Source organism: Musa acuminata, chromosome BXJ1-7 (assembly GCF_036884655.1).
Source record: "Musa acuminata AAA Group cultivar baxijiao chromosome BXJ1-7, Cavendish_Baxijiao_AAA, whole genome shotgun sequence".
Lineage (NCBI taxonomy): Eukaryota > Viridiplantae > Streptophyta > Magnoliopsida > Zingiberales > Musaceae > Musa > Musa acuminata.
The window spans coordinates 7,844,307-7,860,638 of NC_088333.1; the positions used below are offsets into that span (position 1 = coordinate 7,844,307).

Genomic DNA, 16,332 nt, shown 5'->3' on the forward strand with positions numbered 1-16,332 from the left:
AACTGAGGTTCGAACAATTAATTTTTTTTATTTTAATTTAAAATAGATAAAATTTTATTGTTTTATTTTTAAAATTTAAAAAAGAGATCCATAATTATAATGAATGTAATGACATAAAAAAAAAAAAAATTTCAAAAAAATAAAATTATAAAATTACGAAAGTCGAAGGAGGGAAGCGAGATGGTCGACGTGCCCCGCTTGAAGCCAAGGAGGACATGCGGAAGTCTTGAGGCGTATGCGCAGTGGCGTCAGGCGAGTGGGTTAGCGGTGTGGACTGAGACATTGCAGTCCTGGCGGAGGAAGGCGTCGTCGGCGTCGCAGAACCATCGGCGCGAAGGCGGAGGCAGCCGTCGCAGGCGCGCACCATCTTGGCGCCCACGGCGCTGGCCGGGTGCTGCTTCTCGGTGTAGCTCATCGCCGGGGTAGAAGCCAATGCTCCAAGTAGAGCGCTCGCCGGCGGCGTGGCGGGCGTAGAAGTTGCCGAAGTGGTTTATGTTCGTAGGAAGCCGGAAATCCATCATGCGGAGTGTGGGTCCCAGATATTCGCTATCAGTGTCGTGTCAATCTAATCGTGGCGGGATTAAGAGACTCCCTGGGGCCCACCGTAGGCTCTATCTCGAACGGGATTGGCCGGAGGCCGAGAAGCCCGTCCATCCGCTTCCCTGGAATGCCATTGATCCGGTGGTCTGTCGGCGGGACGTCACGCCGTGGCCCGCCAAAGGCGGAAGAACCGGGACAAGGCGACCGTCGCCGTCGCTGTTCTGCTGTCGGCGGAGACAGGTACCCAATTCATCGACGCCCACCAGGCCTCGGCTAACCTCTCCACCGTAGTCTCAGCGTCACGCGCTGCTTCCAGAGGGGAGGGAGGGAGGAAGGAGACCGGTTCGCGAGCTTCGGCTTATTTTTAAGTAGGGCCCACTCAAGAAACCTAATAAGAAGACGAAACGTGTCACTCAGCATTCATCGCTGGTCGAACACTTCGTAGGGGACTCGATTTCCTATCAGAAAAATCTGTGATCGATTACCAGCTGACAGGGAGTGTATCGTTTGTAGTACCAAAACGGAGTTGAAATATGGTACGTTACAGAACTAAGCAAGAAAAATGAAGTTCATATTTCCAATCCTCAAATTGCCTCAAAACAAAAAACATTCCAATACCTGAAGTTTGCATTGGTTGAATACGTTTTCCTATGTACTATATCGATCTATCTTATCTTGGCATGAGTGCATGTCCTTATATTTGACCCACTTAAAATATGCTGCAATGAAGTTTGGTGGCATATGCCTACATTTACGCTATGATCTGATGGGATTTTGAAGTGCAACTCGTGGAAGACAGGATGTGGTACTCTTCTTCTTCTTCTTCTTCTTCGAGACTTTCATGTGCAGTGAGAGGGACTTGACATTGCTGCACTCTCCATTTCTCTCTGGTGATTCTAAGAGCCATGGCTGTGTTGATTTCTTAATGGCTAGAAATTTTTTGTGACATTATTTTCTTTCCTGCATTTAAATTCTACCTTCATAATTTCAAATAGTTTCTACGGTGTCTCTTTTAATAATGATTAAGTTTGATGGAAAGAACATTATTTAAATAAAATAAATAAATATATAATATTAGTCAAGTAATGATATACTAAGCCTACTTATTAAAGATTAAAGATTCAATATATTTAAAGAAGGTGTTAAATATCTTGATAATTTATCGTATGATCTTCGATTTGAATTTTACTTTCGCTTTATATTTTTATAAAAAAAATTATAAAATCTATATCAAGAATCTCATTTGTTCCAAGAAAATTCTTCACATTAATAATATTTTAAACTTTAAAATCATTCCAAATATATATATATATATATATATATATTTATTTATTTATTAGTAAAGGATAAATGATGAATAATTTCATAATCATGTGATGATTAGACAAGATATTATTTTATAAATTTATCAAATGAGGTTGAAAATAATCACCCTATATATATATATATATATATAAATAGTTCCATTATTATGTTACTGGAAATATATTTTATTGACATGCTTTAAGCAGCAGTTGTTTACACTTATATAATATTCTTATAATAATAAAAATTAGGCATTGCTCTCCTCCTTCTCTACTAATTTCCTAATATATAACCCCTCTCTTTCTCTCTACCCCTCACTTTCCCTTTCGTCCCACTGCGTCACACTTAATTCCATCCCATTAGCAGACAGACTATTCTTCCTCCGATCCCTTTCTGTCTCCTCCTCCCTCTCCCTCTCCGACCACAACCCCACAGAGTCGCTCACCCCCCGTAGTCCAATGAGCACAGAAGAAGATCCGCGGACCCACCCCCTCCCTCCGTACCCTGAGGTAGTACTCCATGAACCCTAATTGACCCCCTATCCTACTGCTCCTGCTCTTCCCTCTGATCTTTGTCGATCTCTTGCTTCCCTCCCCCAGATGATTCTGACCGCGGTCTCGGCGTTCGGTGAGGATAACGGGACGAGCGAGTCGGCCATCTCCGAGTACATCGAGTCCTCCCACAGTGGCCAGCTGCCGCCGTCCCATCCTTCGCTGCTGGCTGCCCACCTCGCCCGGATGACGGAGACCGGCGAGCTGATTTTGGTCGACGGCGGATACCTGCGGTCCTGCCCGGACACGGAGCCGCCGCCCATCAAGCGCGGCCGCGGGCGGCCGCCCAAGGCTAAGATCCCCGTCCCGGCCGACGCCGCTCCGAGGCGGCGCGGCCGTCCGCCGAAGCCCGCAGACCCCCTTGCTCCCGCCAAGATCCCCCGCCCCCGCGGTCGCCCCCGCAAGAACGCCCCTTCTGACGCTGCCCCCAGGCAGGCTGGTCTGGCCAAGAGGCCGAGGGGCAGGCCACCTAAAGTTAGGTCGCAGTTCAGGGAAGTCGGGTTTGTCTGAGCTGTGGGGGTAGTAGGAGGATGCTAATTATTCAGACAAGTTGGCATTTTGATTGTGGAAGCAAGTTGATGGGAGTGGGGTTGGATTGTGGTTTTCTTGTATGTTGCACAAGACTATGAGGTGAGTGTTTAATTAATTCCACTGCTTGATGTTCCGATGCCTTCCTTCTTCTTAAAAGAACTAACTTTTATTGTGCTGACTTCTTTTGATTGAGAAAGGGAAGATTCTTGCTAATTGAATGTAGTGCTTCTATGCTAACGTGTTCTCCTGAATACGTTGATGCATTCAAATGAATTTACACTATGTTTAGGAAACTATCAAGGTTTGTACAATAAGCTGCTTGTTACCATTGAACTTATTCTGAATGTTATGTCAATTATTTGAGCACTTTGAGTGGTATGAACTGGAATATGATCATATAAGGTAGCAAATCCACTTGAGCAATTGTAGTTTGCTCTGTTGTTGCCATTTAAAGCTTTATTGCTTTTTCTGACTTGCTACTTTTGGAGCTTAATCATTCAAATATGTATTGTTGTTCTTGATAACAGACTTAGGATGAGATTTTGGACCGTGCCGGATTTAACAAAGGATTCATATGTGAATTGCAACTTAGTGGCATCAAGAGAAAATTTTAAGGTATGGTTGGCGCAGATGGATGAAGCTCCAGAAGCTAAAACTTATGTTGTCTTAGGCCTTACATTTAACTTATAGGATAGTTGGAAGAAGATATTACTTATAATACTAAAGAGGACCGATCAGAATGGAGAGGGACATTTAGATAGTTTTGTGATATCAAATTCTTTGTATGGGTGAGAACCAAAAAAAGAAAACAAAAAAATCAAAGATAGCGTGATCAGAACATAGTGTCAGAAGACGAGGATGTTGAGGTACATGTGGAGTTATCAAAGCAAACAGAGTAGAAAGAAAATGTAATTTAAAATATTGTGATAGTAACAACTAAGGAGGACTTGTGCCAAAGATCATTTGAGGTGGTTCATGAATACTCAAAATAGATCTACAAACATGCTAATTAGGCAAGGTGTACTTTTCCACATTAGCAGGAAGACAAGAAACAACTGCTGCAAATGATAAAAATAGCATTTCACTTCCCTAAAGTTATGTAGTGATGTCTCTCTTAAGTGAGCTTATTGGCTCAAAAAGTAGGAATGATAATGAGATACTTGTGAATTTTGTCATGCCCATTCCCGAACTTGAGATTTACTATCCAAGTATCTGAATCCATCCCAAACCCACTAGCACACATTAATCTGGTTAATATGTATCTTAATTTGGCTTATGCAAGTTGGATAGGCATCTGATCTGTTGCCATATAGGAATGATGATAGATTGGGATCCGCGGTGCTCAAAACCCATCTTAAAATCGCCTCGGACACCTATTCTCCTACATAAATCTGTGTCGTACCTGATTAACGAGTATCATGATCTGGATTAAGCAGGTTCAGTAGGAATGTAGCTGAGGAACCTCCCTATTCCAAAACTCGGAAAACTAACATATTGCTTATTATTGTTGTTGTTAACTCATCATCAGATTGGATAATTAGTTAAGACAAATTGCTGGTGTCATGCTTTTTGCGGTAAAAATGAGGATTGAAGAGGAATGTAATAAATGTGCATGAATTGGTCTTATTACCTTGACAATGTGTCTTACCTGGCATTTTTTAGAATCCTCATTTACCAACATGATCTCTGACAAATGTTTGATAGAACAACAAGAAGCAGCAGTGTTGTCCCAATTATTTGTGTTTCTGCATGCAATCAATTTTTACTCTGCTCAGGTCAGTTTTTAGTTGGGTGGCTGCCAGTAATGAAATGCCTTGTGCATTACAAAGAAATACGGATAGAGGATGCAGAGGTAGCTTATTCCGTAAAGACTTCGACCTTGATAAAGGTATCTCATCTTTGTCCTCTTGATCTCTAAAAAACAAAAAAAGGAATATGATCTTTTGAGCTGAGATTTGTTAGATACTATTTTTTTTTCCTCTTGATAACTTGAAAGGATAGAGAAGGAGAATCCGATGGTGGTGGATATTAATTAGTATACGTAATTTTATCTCATTTGAAGCTGTGCATGCCTCAACATCTTAATAATGGTATTTTATTCTTGTTCATTATGCTTCTCTACAAGGTAGATGCTAACATAATAGAGTTCCATATGCAAATTCATTTTGTCGATATAATTGAAGTTTTATTCATTTTTCAAACCTAATTTGGATGAGTAAGTCAACCTAAGATCTAAGAGTCTCTCCGAATGCAATGTCTTTGTTTCAAATAAGAAAAAACATTTATAGAGGATCAAAAGCCAATACTATTTTAAATTTAAGAAAAATATTAATTTTTATATAAAATATTATAATTATAATATTATTATTATCAAGGTTCGTCCATACCATTCTGTATAGATAGTATGTATTGATCTAACAGGGGATCGGTACATGCTCCATCATACCATACTCGACACATTGGTATGGTTTGATATATGCTCCATCATACCATACTCGACACATTGGTATGGTTTGATATATATCGTATCGATCAAAACATCGACATCCCGAAAATTCAAATCTTAGTACCTTTTTTTCTCATATGTTTCACCTTTTTTTCTCATATGTTTCATCTCAAATTTAATAGAGACTGCCAATTTAGGTAGATTGAGTAGGTAAAATTGTCACAAACAAATAATCTCAATCTATTGTCATCCCCATCCACATCCAAATCTCAATAATTTCTCGTCAACGGTTCGGAAGCTTTCCGAAGGCTTGATGGGAAGAAAGCGACGGAATAAAGTGAATGCCATCTTGTCACATCAAATCATGTTTAAAATGCCTCGATAGCAATCTCAAATAACATCACCTTCCAAGCGTCGCGGTCCATTATTTCTTCTTAACGGGTCGCAAGTTACGAGCAAGGGTATCTATCGTCATCGGATCTGAATCTAATCGGATCTATCCACAACCCGTAATATCGTATCCTCGCCCGTTTTCTAACCCCGTTTGATCACCCGTCTCATCGATGGCACGAAACAGGGCTGCGGGCGACCCGAGCCGTTGGGTGACGTCGACGCGTGCCTCTGTGTCAATTTGGCAGCACGTCATTGGGCTGCGCAAAGGGCCTGCATTCCGCGTGGTCCAGCCGACGGTGGCCCGTCTGCTCCGTCCACGTGTTGGGCCCTCCTCCGGAGGAGGACCTCAATAACCCTTTCTTTTCCAATACCACTTTTCCTACCCGTCAGTTTCTACCCAATCTTCTACCTGCCTTATGATAAGGAAGTTCTAAGGTTGGTTCATATAATAACATTGTGTAGAAACGGGTACCGAACTGCAAGGTACCGTAAGTTTTCTCTTTGTTTTCCTATCACCTCGCCCTCTCTTCCCCTAAAAAAGGCCAAACAACCCAAATTGAAATCCGGTCGAGCGGCGCAACTCGTCCTCACGGAAAGAGAGGAAAGCAAGAACCCTAAGCGTCTCGATTCGGTGAATGTTAACTCTGTTCTTCGAATTCCTGTGCCTCTGCATGATATCGTTCTTGATCGCTAAATCCCAACATTTACGTGTTTGGGGATCCTTCTGTGCCAATGAGTTCATCTGATAGCCGACTTTTCGTGCTGGGATTTAATTTCTTTGGGGATTTATTGTCTTATGCAAACCCTTCATTTTTCCTGATTTGGGGGGCGTAAAGAATGGTGAAAGTTATCATTTTGATGTCGATCTGTTGCTCATGATTCGGCAGAGAGGAAATACTTTACTAGAGATCGAGCAGAATGTCTCCGGTGGAGTCGTCGCGCGAGGAGAACGTGTACATGGCCAAGCTGGCGGAGCAGGCAGAGCGGTACGAGGAGATGGTGGAGTTCATGGAGAAGGTGGTGAAGACGATCAGCGGGGAGGAGCTCACCGTGGAGGAGCGCAACCTCCTCTCGGTGGCCTACAAAAACGTGATCGGAGCTCGCCGCGCGTCCTGGCGGATCGTCTCATCCATCGAGCAGAAGGAGGAGAGCCGCGGGAACGAGGAGCATGTCGCGCTCATCAAAGAGTACCGCGGCAGGATCGAGGCCGAGCTCAGCAAGATCTGTGATGGGATCCTGAAGCTGCTTGATTCTCACCTCGTCCCCTCTGCGAGCGCCGCCGAGTCCAAGGTGTTTTACCTTAAGATGAAGGGTGACTACCACAGGTTAGATTAAGCATAGTCCTCTGAGAAATTGAATAGATTTCTTCACCAGTTGAAGATACTTGATTATTTCATCTTTTAATCTTGGTAATTATGGAATTGTTCTGGATCTGTGCTTAGGTACCTTGCAGAGTTCAAGACTGGAGCTGAGAGGAAAGAAGCAGCTGAGAGCACTCTGGTGGCTTATAAATCTGCGCAGGTATGTGCTATTTTTCTGTAAGCCTTTTGCTGATTTTTCCATCTTTATCATATGTCTTCTGAAGTAACCCAGCGCAATGCTAAGAAAACGTTACTCTCTTTTGAGGATCTAACTTTTAGACAAAACAGAGGTATGTGAAGTGACTTATTCATCATGGATTTGGGAGAGCAAAAAAATAAAAAGAAACAACCCTGGTATGGTTGAAAGTGAGGTTTCTCAGCATGGTAAGTTTGCTTCTTTGCAACCCTGGTGACCAGATTAGAGGTCACAGAAACAGTTTCTGTTTGTAGGAGAAAGACTGAGAGCTTGGCAGGAGTTTTGTGCACTAGGCTATCCTTTTTTCTAAGATGCCATATATATATATGTGGGCTTATACTCATAACTGTTGACATTAATGTTTGTGTAATGCATTCTTTCTACTGGAACTTTTATTTTATTCTCTTTCTAAGGTACTATTGTAAATTTTGGTTCAAAATATGACGTTTGACAAAACTTATTACAGGATATTGCTTTAGCTGAATTGGCTCCGACTCATCCGATAAGGCTTGGGCTGGCACTTAACTTCTCTGTGTTCTATTACGAGATTCTTAACTCACCAGACCGTGCATGCAGCCTTGCAAAGCAGGTTTATCTCAAAACCACACTCAGCTTGATATACATGTGTGATGTTTAAATTGTTCCTGACTCTATCTGACTTGATGTGAAATGTTATCTTGGAGCTTTTATAGAGACCTTTATAAAAAAAAACGGCTAGCAACTAAGTTCATTGTAAAATATAGTAGAAACGTGAGATTTGAAAATATATCTTCTGGATTCAGATTGCTTTGCTTGCATTAATATTGTGTATACATTTGAATTTCTGTTGCACAGATTCTAGGCAGAGTTAAATAATTTTGAAATAGGAAATTTCATGTAACAGTTGATGTATTCTGAAATATAAAGTTGTTTCCCTAATTATGGTGGGACTACATACCATGTGTATTATCTTTACTCTATAAGAGAACTATCATAGTTGTGTTTTCATGTAGCTAGGGTATCAGTTTAAGTGACAACACTGTTAAGGTCCTTTTCAGTTTATTGGTATCGAGTTAAATTTCATACTATATACATTCATATGTGTTGTTAGAGATTTCATTGGTCCTTCCTAAGTGTTTTTTGGGGAGTTTAAGTAGGCAAAATACTGTCTTTGAATATTATCTAGTCAAAAAGAAAGGCTTAAAAATGCTTTATAATAGTTTTGCCATAAAAAAAAACCTGAAATCTGCATTGAATAACTTCAGCTTTGTAGTTAATGTCACATGGCTGGCTAGAGTATGGAACTTCTCCCAGAGTAAGACGAGGAAAGGTAGTAGCAGATCTCAAAAGTCAAAACTATGTTCACGGGTTCTTGCATTGGAAGCCTATTTTATGATTTGCCCAATGGAGAGTAGCTAAAATTTAGTTTTCACTGTGATTGTGGTCAACAAGATCATCTAAATCATTTTGTTTTTTGTATGGATTTAAGTTGGATTTTTAAGCATGCAAAAACTAAAAAAGCCTGCTTTGTTTAAACTGATAATTTTTACAAGTCTCTTTGAAATTCACAGGTTTCAATAGTTAGGTCAGTGAGCTAGTTTGTCAATCAGTACACAACCGTTGAGTTTTTAAGAACCTAGGTTTCATTGGGAACATGTTTGACAAGGATTAGAACATTTGTTGATTTGTTGAGCTCTTGGTTCACCAATCCAGAGGGTTGATCTGCTTGACTCTTCCAGATCTAAGAAAATATTCTGGTTCATCTTGTTTGAACTTACTCTGATGTTACAGGCATTTGATGAGGCCATCTCTGAACTGGATACCTTGGGCGAAGAATCCTACAAGGATAGTACTCTAATCATGCAGCTTCTCCGAGACAACTTGACATTATGGACCTCGGATATCACGGTCAGTTTATTTCATTGGTTGGTACTGAACTTTATCGACACACCATTACCACTTTTCGCTAACTGGTTTTTGCCGGGCAGGAGGATGGAGCTGATGAGATCAAGGAAGCTCCGAAGAAGGAATCAGGAGATGGCCAGTGATCATGATCTAGTGATTTATCGTTTTATCGTCCATATAGATTCTATCGTTTAAGTAGGTGTTGCCAGAATCTTGTGTTTGTTAATCGTCCACCTCTTCCTCTCCCTAGTGGAGAAACATACTGGGATTCTAATATTTCTAAAAGATTGGATTCTTGTTCGTCTTCAGTAATTCGTTTGTGGAGATTTCTATATGCTTCTTGTGGTGGAAGATATGAATCTTGAGCTTTGGTGGCCTTGAATCATTCAGGTCATCAGGTGCGTTATTGGTGCCCGATCTGTGTGGCGGACACAACTCCATGAAGAATTTTCAGTTCTTACATATCTTTTCAGAGTTTGAAAAATAAGTCCTCTTTCTGTGACTCCCAGCAATCATTTAATAAATTCAGTTTGAATCAATCTTAAAAGTTTTATTGGTTATTTGATTTTAAAATTTTAATATCTGAATTAGAGATTTTTTATTTTAATCCGAAGCTTTGATGTCAAGCTTAATATATATCTATGACGGCTTAAGTTATTAGATTTTTTGTGTTTTATATGGTATTGGAGGCCAAACTTAATTTTGGAGGGGGCTTTACTAAAATATCTAATTCGGTATCGTTGCATAGATAATGACTGCTGTATATATATATATATATATATGTATATATATATACACACACACAATTCATTTATACATATATATAAATTGGCAAAAAGAGGAGCGTCTCATTTCCTTATCTTTGGCATCGCCAAGAGAGCGAAACCAGAGGGGCGGTTCTTGATGCCTCCGACGGCGAACCTGTAGCAACTGATTCCCGCTCATCTCTTTGCCGCCCACTATGTCTCTCTCCTTGATCTCCAGCATGGCCGGGCCCGCCGGTGTGTTCGCCTCCCGGCACCAGGACTCCTTCCCCTCCATCCCCTCCTCCCCCGCTCGCACCAGTCGCGGTGCCGCGCACGTGGCGCGTGCGAGGAAGGGCCTCTCCTCTCGCTCCCGCCGCCTCGAGAAGCGGGACAAGAAGGGTGGCGCCACCACGGTGAACGACGAGGCGCCGCCGGCGGAGGTTGGTGGAGGGGGGATGCTCCCCATGGAGAGCCCAGGAGGAGGGGGGATCGAGGGGTTCGAGTACTCGACGACGCCGATGCCGGTGCTACAGGGCGAGGATAAGGATTTCTGGGAGGGCCCCCAGTGGAACGCCCTCGGCTTCTTCGTCCAGTACCAGTGGGCCTTCGGCATCGTCTTCGCCGTAATCCCTCCCCCTGCCTACTACTTTGTTTGGATCTCTATATTTACTGTTTACCCTATTTGCTCTCGTGCCCTTTGCTGTTCTTGTTGATTGCTAGAACTTCTACTGCCTTCTCTGCTTATGATTTGTCGTTCTCGTTCTCATTCTTTTTTGCCTACTACCATCTTTACAGTTTAGCCTATTTGTTTCCTGTTTTTGTTGATTGTTAGAACTTCTCTTGCTTTCCTTGCTCATGATATCTTGTTTGGGGAAATCTTGAATTGCTGCTTCGTTCTTCTGGTTTTATTGTTCTCATTCTTCTTCATAATTAGCGAATTAGCTGTCTAATTTTTGTGAATAACTATTCTTGTGAAGTCATTTATAAGAGAAGTCCAAGAAGAATCACTAGTCTTGTACATGGAAACGAAGCCTGAGCCGGTTGTAGGAGAGAACAAGAGGCAGCCACATGCATCACTTTAGATGTTGAATTTGTCTTAATTATCCCAGCACTCTTTATCTCATGCAAATCTGTGATCACAATTTGCCAGAATCTGATTCCTAGGTGTAAACTGCAGTGATTGAGAGCTTTGTAGAACAATTGAATGACAAAAATTGAAAGAGAGAGGAACCTATACTTAGTGGATCATCATGAAGACCATAGGTGTTTAAAGAAGTATCCCGATATTTTCCTGGAAAGATATCGTCGTAACCATCGGTTTGTGATTGTCTACCTTAACATGGTCTCTATTCCAGGAAAGTTAGTTAAATGTTATTCTTTGAGAACTATCGGTACATACAGTTGTTATTTCTAAGTGTACACTAATGCCTAGATATTGTGGTCAGTCTTCAGATTGTAATACTCCTTGTTATATTATTTGAAAAACAATATAAATTTAGTGCTTGTGCAAAATAATTTGCAAAATCTTATCCTTTTCCTTCTTGGTTTGTCGATGTGCTTGCACGGTAAAGCATATGGTTGTTGTCTGTTTAGCTAAGTCTTGGTAGATTAAAAGAAATGAATTCTTCAAAGGTTATATTTGTAGTTAGTTTGCAAGGTAGCTTTTATCTTCAAAGGATGCTATTGATGAGATGATTCCTTAGTTGCTTTTTTCTACAATTGCATTCCCAAAATCAAAGCTGTCATACGAGGCATTTTCAGTATGTCTTACTAAATATAAAATAGAATTCATCTTTGTCGGAGGCAAATCACCCATATAATTTGCTATACCATCTTTTTGGCATGTTTAGAAGATGCTTTTAGCTGCAGTTTACAGCCTGCAGGGCTCCGAACGGAATCGATCTTTAGGTTTCTGCTATTAGTATAGTTTTTTGAGTCATAGAAATCCTTGCTTTTCGAGTTTTTGACCTCAACATATTGGATCATGAGCTCTTTGATGTCATGTAACGGTAGTTTGATACTGACTTCAAAGAATAAAATGGGCATGCTATACTATTCTCATAGTGGTTACCACTTGAATTCCACTGGGTATGTTCTGACTGAGGCAATGCTTTCTCAGCTGATTGCTTGTGGGATTGCTGTTGCTACATATAACGAAGGCGCAACCGATTTTAGGCAAACACCTGTCTACAAGGAGTCTATTCAGTCCCGCGAGCTATTAGAAGAACCAGAGGCATCAAACACTGATGTGTTTGAGGCAAATCCAACTGAGGTAGCACCGAGCCTGGAATAGCCTTATATATCTGATAGTTTCTGGTGCCATCAGTTAATTAAGGCAGTGCAGGCCATCGTGCAGGTTCAGTTCCACGAAATATTTGCCATCAATTGTAAGCATCAGTTTGTATTTGGCGCACTTGTTTATGTTGTCGTGATTGTATCTTTATCGTAGAACATAGGCCATGAAATCACCTGGAATGCATGTGTTTTTCATAAGAAATGCCATGGCCAAATATAAGCCATCATAACTGAAGCATATTTTTGGTGGGTGACATATTTCTACCTAATGTGACCTTACAATAAGTTAATTCTGTCCAGGTCCTCAAATCACCAGATTTTTTCCTGTTTTCCTACCCAAAGTCTAGTATTATACGAATACCCCCTGATATAAGTTGTACTTTGTGCATGTCTTCCGCTCATGTTTGTGTCTTTGACATGTTTTGATTTGATTGGTCCAGTGTGCAAATTGATGATATATAATAATGAACGAGGAACTACCAAATCAAACACAGTAGAGTGAATGCCAGGTATTTCTTGTTTTTTTTTTCAGAAAAAGAAGAATCTATTAAGATTTCATAGCTCTATCAAATGACTTTTGCAAGTCATTTTGGAGAGTTAAACGACAAGTCGGGAGTAAAAAGATCCTCCCAAATAACATTACAGTGGCCCAATTTTGATTGCATTCACCATATAAGTTTCTCTACTTGAGCACACGAGATTCATTTTTTCCTAACAGTAAAATAACAGGCTCACGCTTGTTGTGTTGGTGATTCATCGCATACATGTAAGGACTACAAGATTGCTCGTAAAGAGTGACTTGTTATACAACGCTCAGTCCTCATGGTACAGATGCAAGCCAAAACCAAATCTTGCGCAGGCTCTGCAGAAGGCCAATTCTTCAGCTGCTGCAACTGGGTCGTCAAGCTGGCCGTCGTTCACGGACACTGTTCCGGTGGACTCGCGGTGAGCCTGCAACAATGCATGCAGCACTAGTAAGAAATCCAAATAGAGGAATCTGACGTTCCAATGATTTACCAAGTAGCCGGTTTCCCACATAGATCAACACATTGAACCTCATGAGGATGGTGAATGTCCTTGGTGTGGTAGAGAAGCCCTCTGTGCCTTGAAATCAACTCAAATACCAAAACATGAAGGCTAATCTTTGTAGAATTCCTTGCTACTTGTGCTCAAGGTGATTGAACACAAACAGATCACGGGCAAACTATTGAATCCCAGTGTGCGTGCTTTCATGGTGGTGGGTGCCTGCTGCAGAAGCTTGGCGACTTAGGGACTGGTTTTTGAATCGAGCGATCGCTCGTATCTTAGTTGAGCTCCCTTCTACTAACCTTCTGATCACTGACAAGCAGCATAATATTCCGCAGACCTTGAGAAATCTTAGAATTTTCCAGGTAGATGACCATATTATGGTTTACTGGGCATTTGAAGCTCTAAAATCTCGAGAGTTCATTCTACTTGATTTAATTTGGTGCCTGTCTTACTTGTTTGGAAAAGCATTCTACTCATAGAAACCCGAGAGATTAACACAATGAAGCATAGGTTGAGAAATGTAACCGAGATAAATACCTCTCCATCTGATCCTCTAACGGTGAGTCGGTACACCACGGTCACAGTACCATAATTTGAGAATCTAACATCGCGAACTTCTCCACACCAGCCTGAGGACACAAGTAGTGGTCAAGAAGTTAGAAATGAAAGAATGGGCAATCCTGCCGTTCTCATAAAAGGTCTAAACCACTGACAATTTTGTTAAACCCTTCATATAACTCTGCAGGACTAAGAGAAAACATGTTCTGACTCAAAGTTGAAGGAAGACAATATATGATTCTGTGGATGGCAATTAATGTGCACCATGTTGAGGCAAACATAGGATAGCTTTGAAAGGAAACGCCATATGCAGGAAGGTGTATCTCTTGGAGTGCCACAGTACTATCTAACTTCTTTGAGTGGAAGGCCATCTACCAATGAGGAATCAACATCTAAATAAATCAAGCTACAACAGAAGAAGAATATGCAGAACAGAACTATCAAATTTCTGCCTTTAAACCAGGAAGATAGTCAATTATAAACTATGACATATACATCATGTACTCGAAAAGGAAGGTGAAATCTCTCTAACTTCATCCACGAGTGTCTCTTTCCCACTAAGGTTTATTGTAATATTAGATTACCTTTAATAGTATTTGCCATGATAATTAGCTTTTTAACACTGATCCATTGACCTAAATTATCTAGGCCCGAGTTAACGATATTACATCCCATTTATGGATCAATTCAAATCTGACTAAACTACGATTGTCACATGATACATCCTCGATTCTATTGGACTGTTAAACTTGCCGTTGTTTTAAACTAAGTGGTTCACTTAGTTGCTACCAGTGCCTGAGAAAATTGAAAAGAAAGTATACACAACTAACATTCTGATGTATCACAATGGTAACAGTGGAAAGTACAATAAAATAATGCAGAACAAGCAATTTATTTATAATAGATGCATTGATTCTACTACTCTGTAGAAAACTGAAGCAGCATAAAGCCCCTCTGGAAGTAGGTTAGATTCTAGTACATCAGAGATGATGCTCCTATTGAGTCTATGATGATAGAACAAAAAGATGAGAAGTCATACTGATAGGTAGCTAAGATACATAAAGGAAGAGAGATTTACCTGGGGCATAAAAGCTCAGCATTCTATTGGTGTGGTACCTATACAAACAACAAATGAGTCAACCCAGTCAAGAAACAAGATCTACATAGCACTTAGTGCAAGAAAAGTATCAGTAAACTGTACAAAAGATCAATGGCAGCATGTTTCTCCATCTCGAAACCTCTCTGAACATGATTTATTTTTTGCCTTCCCTTCTATAGATGTCAGTAGGAAGTAATCCATCAAAATTAAATTGTTAATGGTCCTTGATGTGAAAAACAAGTTTCTAATGAAGGTGCCGACTCATTTGCATAGTTTATATCCAGGTTATTGGAGGAAAAAGACATGTACTATTAACGTAGCCCCTTCGAGATGCAAAGTAACAGTTTGTAGTCGTTCAAGAACTTGTAAGACCGCGTGGTAAGTAATAAGTAATGGCAACAATAAAAATGACACCATTCTTTCCGACTCTTTGTTGATCTTCTCAGCTCCCATGGAGATTTATGGAAATGTAGAAGAGAGAATTCGATCGATCAACCACATCCGGCAGCCATGCCGGTTTTGATCAGACAGAATTCATCGTCAATAATCACAATATGCGTTGCATCCCCGAAGAAAATTGATCAAATATTACTCATTCCATCCTAATTATAAACTGGGAAAAGATGTCCTTTTTGGGGGGATTCTCTGAATCCACCAATCAATAGTACCAATTTCGTTGATATAGCGTTAGGAAATTCTTGATTCATAGAAGCACATGACGGAGAAGATGGAGATTACCAAGGGATGGTGTTGTCAGCGGTGTCGATGATCTTGTCGGGCACTCTCTTGTTGAGGTCCCTGAGGATCTCGTTCAGGGGACGGGCGAGGGACGAGGTCGCTTTATCGAGCGGCACCACGTAGTTGGAGTTGGGCACCCCGGCGCATCCTCCGCCGCTCTTCCCCCCGTTGCTCGATCCTGCTCCGGCCGCAAAGCCCCGACGCCCCGGCCGAGCCACGCAGAGTGGGCGCACATTCTTTCCGGCGGCGGCGGCGGCGGCGGGAAAGACCGAGAGGGACGAGAAGTAGGCGGTCTCCATACGCCACACCGACACTGGAGCAGGATGGGCGACTTCAGACGTCGACGGGAGGCGGAAAGGGGAGATGGCGATGCCTTTATTTTCGTGCATTTGATTTGATCGCACCCGCAACCTACCAACCGAACCGCCTACCAAACCTTCTACCTAACGACCAACCGTTGGCCGTCGTCTTCGTGATTATTATTCCAATCAATCACATTGGATGACAGCGGATCGGATTTTTAGGTATTAGGCTAATTAACCCGGATCAGAAAACACTTTCAGTGAATTTGGAAGACTGGAAAAAGAACATAAATTAATCGGATTCGGGTTGGATACAAAAAAGAGGGGACAGGTTTCATAAATATATTTTTTTAAAAAA

At 41.2% G+C, this 16,332-nt stretch overlaps 4 protein-coding genes across 4 annotated transcripts; 3 read left to right on the forward strand and 1 right to left on the reverse strand.

Moving 5' to 3' along the window:
- Window positions 1–2,143: 2,143 nt before the first annotated feature.
- Window positions 2,144–3,105, forward strand: LOC103991314 (HMG-Y-related protein A). The gene is made up of 2 exons (XM_009410723.3): window positions 2,144–2,354; window positions 2,445–3,105. Exons 1-2 carry the CDS (start codon window positions 2,304–2,306, stop codon window positions 2,904–2,906), a joined length of 513 nt encoding a protein of 170 aa, XP_009408998.2. The 5' UTR covers window positions 2,144–2,303; the 3' UTR covers window positions 2,907–3,105.
- Window positions 3,106–6,239: 3,134 nt separating this feature from the next.
- On the forward strand, window positions 6,240–9,515 carry LOC135678584 (14-3-3-like protein GF14-C). Its single transcript, XM_065191543.1, has 6 exons — window positions 6,240–6,397; window positions 6,654–7,091; window positions 7,209–7,287; window positions 7,790–7,912; window positions 9,094–9,210; window positions 9,291–9,515. The coding sequence occupies exons 2-6, from the start codon at window positions 6,685–6,687 to the stop codon at window positions 9,348–9,350; spliced, it is 786 nt and encodes a 261-aa protein (XP_065047615.1). The 5' UTR covers window positions 6,240–6,397; window positions 6,654–6,684; the 3' UTR covers window positions 9,351–9,515.
- Window positions 9,516–10,039: 524 nt separating this feature from the next.
- On the forward strand, window positions 10,040–12,483 carry LOC103991316 (uncharacterized). The gene is made up of 2 exons (XM_009410725.3): window positions 10,040–10,576; window positions 12,073–12,483. The coding sequence occupies exons 1-2, from the start codon at window positions 10,169–10,171 to the stop codon at window positions 12,244–12,246; spliced, it is 582 nt and encodes a 193-aa protein (XP_009409000.2). The 5' UTR covers window positions 10,040–10,168; the 3' UTR covers window positions 12,247–12,483.
- Window positions 12,484–12,893: 410 nt separating this feature from the next.
- LOC135678585 (DNA repair RAD52-like protein 2, chloroplastic) lies at window positions 12,894–16,091 on the reverse strand. The gene is made up of 4 exons (XM_065191544.1): window positions 15,673–16,091; window positions 14,914–14,951; window positions 13,815–13,906; window positions 12,894–13,199 (listed from the first exon to the last, which is right to left on the reverse strand). Exons 1-4 carry the CDS (start codon window positions 16,059–16,061, stop codon window positions 13,062–13,064), a joined length of 657 nt encoding a protein of 218 aa, XP_065047616.1. The 5' UTR covers window positions 16,062–16,091; the 3' UTR covers window positions 12,894–13,061.
- Between the last annotated feature and the right edge of the window lie 241 nt (window positions 16,092–16,332).

Bases quoted from the DNA above. Each gene is read 5' to 3' on its own strand.
- LOC103991314 (XM_009410723.3), top strand. From the start codon at position 2,304: ATGAGCACAGAAGAAGATCCGCGGACCCACCCCCTCCCTCCGTACCCT. The intron at 2,355-2,444 runs GTAGTACTCCAT...TCCCTCCCCCAG, and splicing joins CCCTCCCTCCGTACCCTGAG to ATGATTCTGACCGCGGTCTC.
- LOC135678584 (XM_065191543.1), top strand. From the start codon at position 6,685: ATGTCTCCGGTGGAGTCGTCGCGCGAGGAGAACGTGTACATGGCCAAG. The intron at 7,288-7,789 runs GTATGTGCTATT...AACTTATTACAG, and splicing joins TGGCTTATAAATCTGCGCAG to GATATTGCTTTAGCTGAATT. The intron at 9,211-9,290 runs GTCAGTTTATTT...TTTGCCGGGCAG, and splicing joins TATGGACCTCGGATATCACG to GAGGATGGAGCTGATGAGAT.
- LOC103991316 (XM_009410725.3), top strand. From the start codon at position 10,169: ATGTCTCTCTCCTTGATCTCCAGCATGGCCGGGCCCGCCGGTGTGTTC. The intron at 10,577-12,072 runs GTAATCCCTCCC...ATGCTTTCTCAG, and splicing joins CCTTCGGCATCGTCTTCGCC to CTGATTGCTTGTGGGATTGC.
- LOC135678585 (XM_065191544.1), bottom strand. From the start codon at position 16,061: ATGCACGAAAATAAAGGCATCGCCATCTCCCCTTTCCGCCTCCCGTCG. The intron at 14,952-15,672 runs GTAATCTCCATC...TTGTTTGTATAG, and splicing joins GCTGACAACACCATCCCTTG to GTACCACACCAATAGAATGC. The intron at 13,907-14,913 runs GTAAATCTCTCT...TTGTGTCCTCAG, and splicing joins GCTGAGCTTTTATGCCCCAG to GCTGGTGTGGAGAAGTTCGC.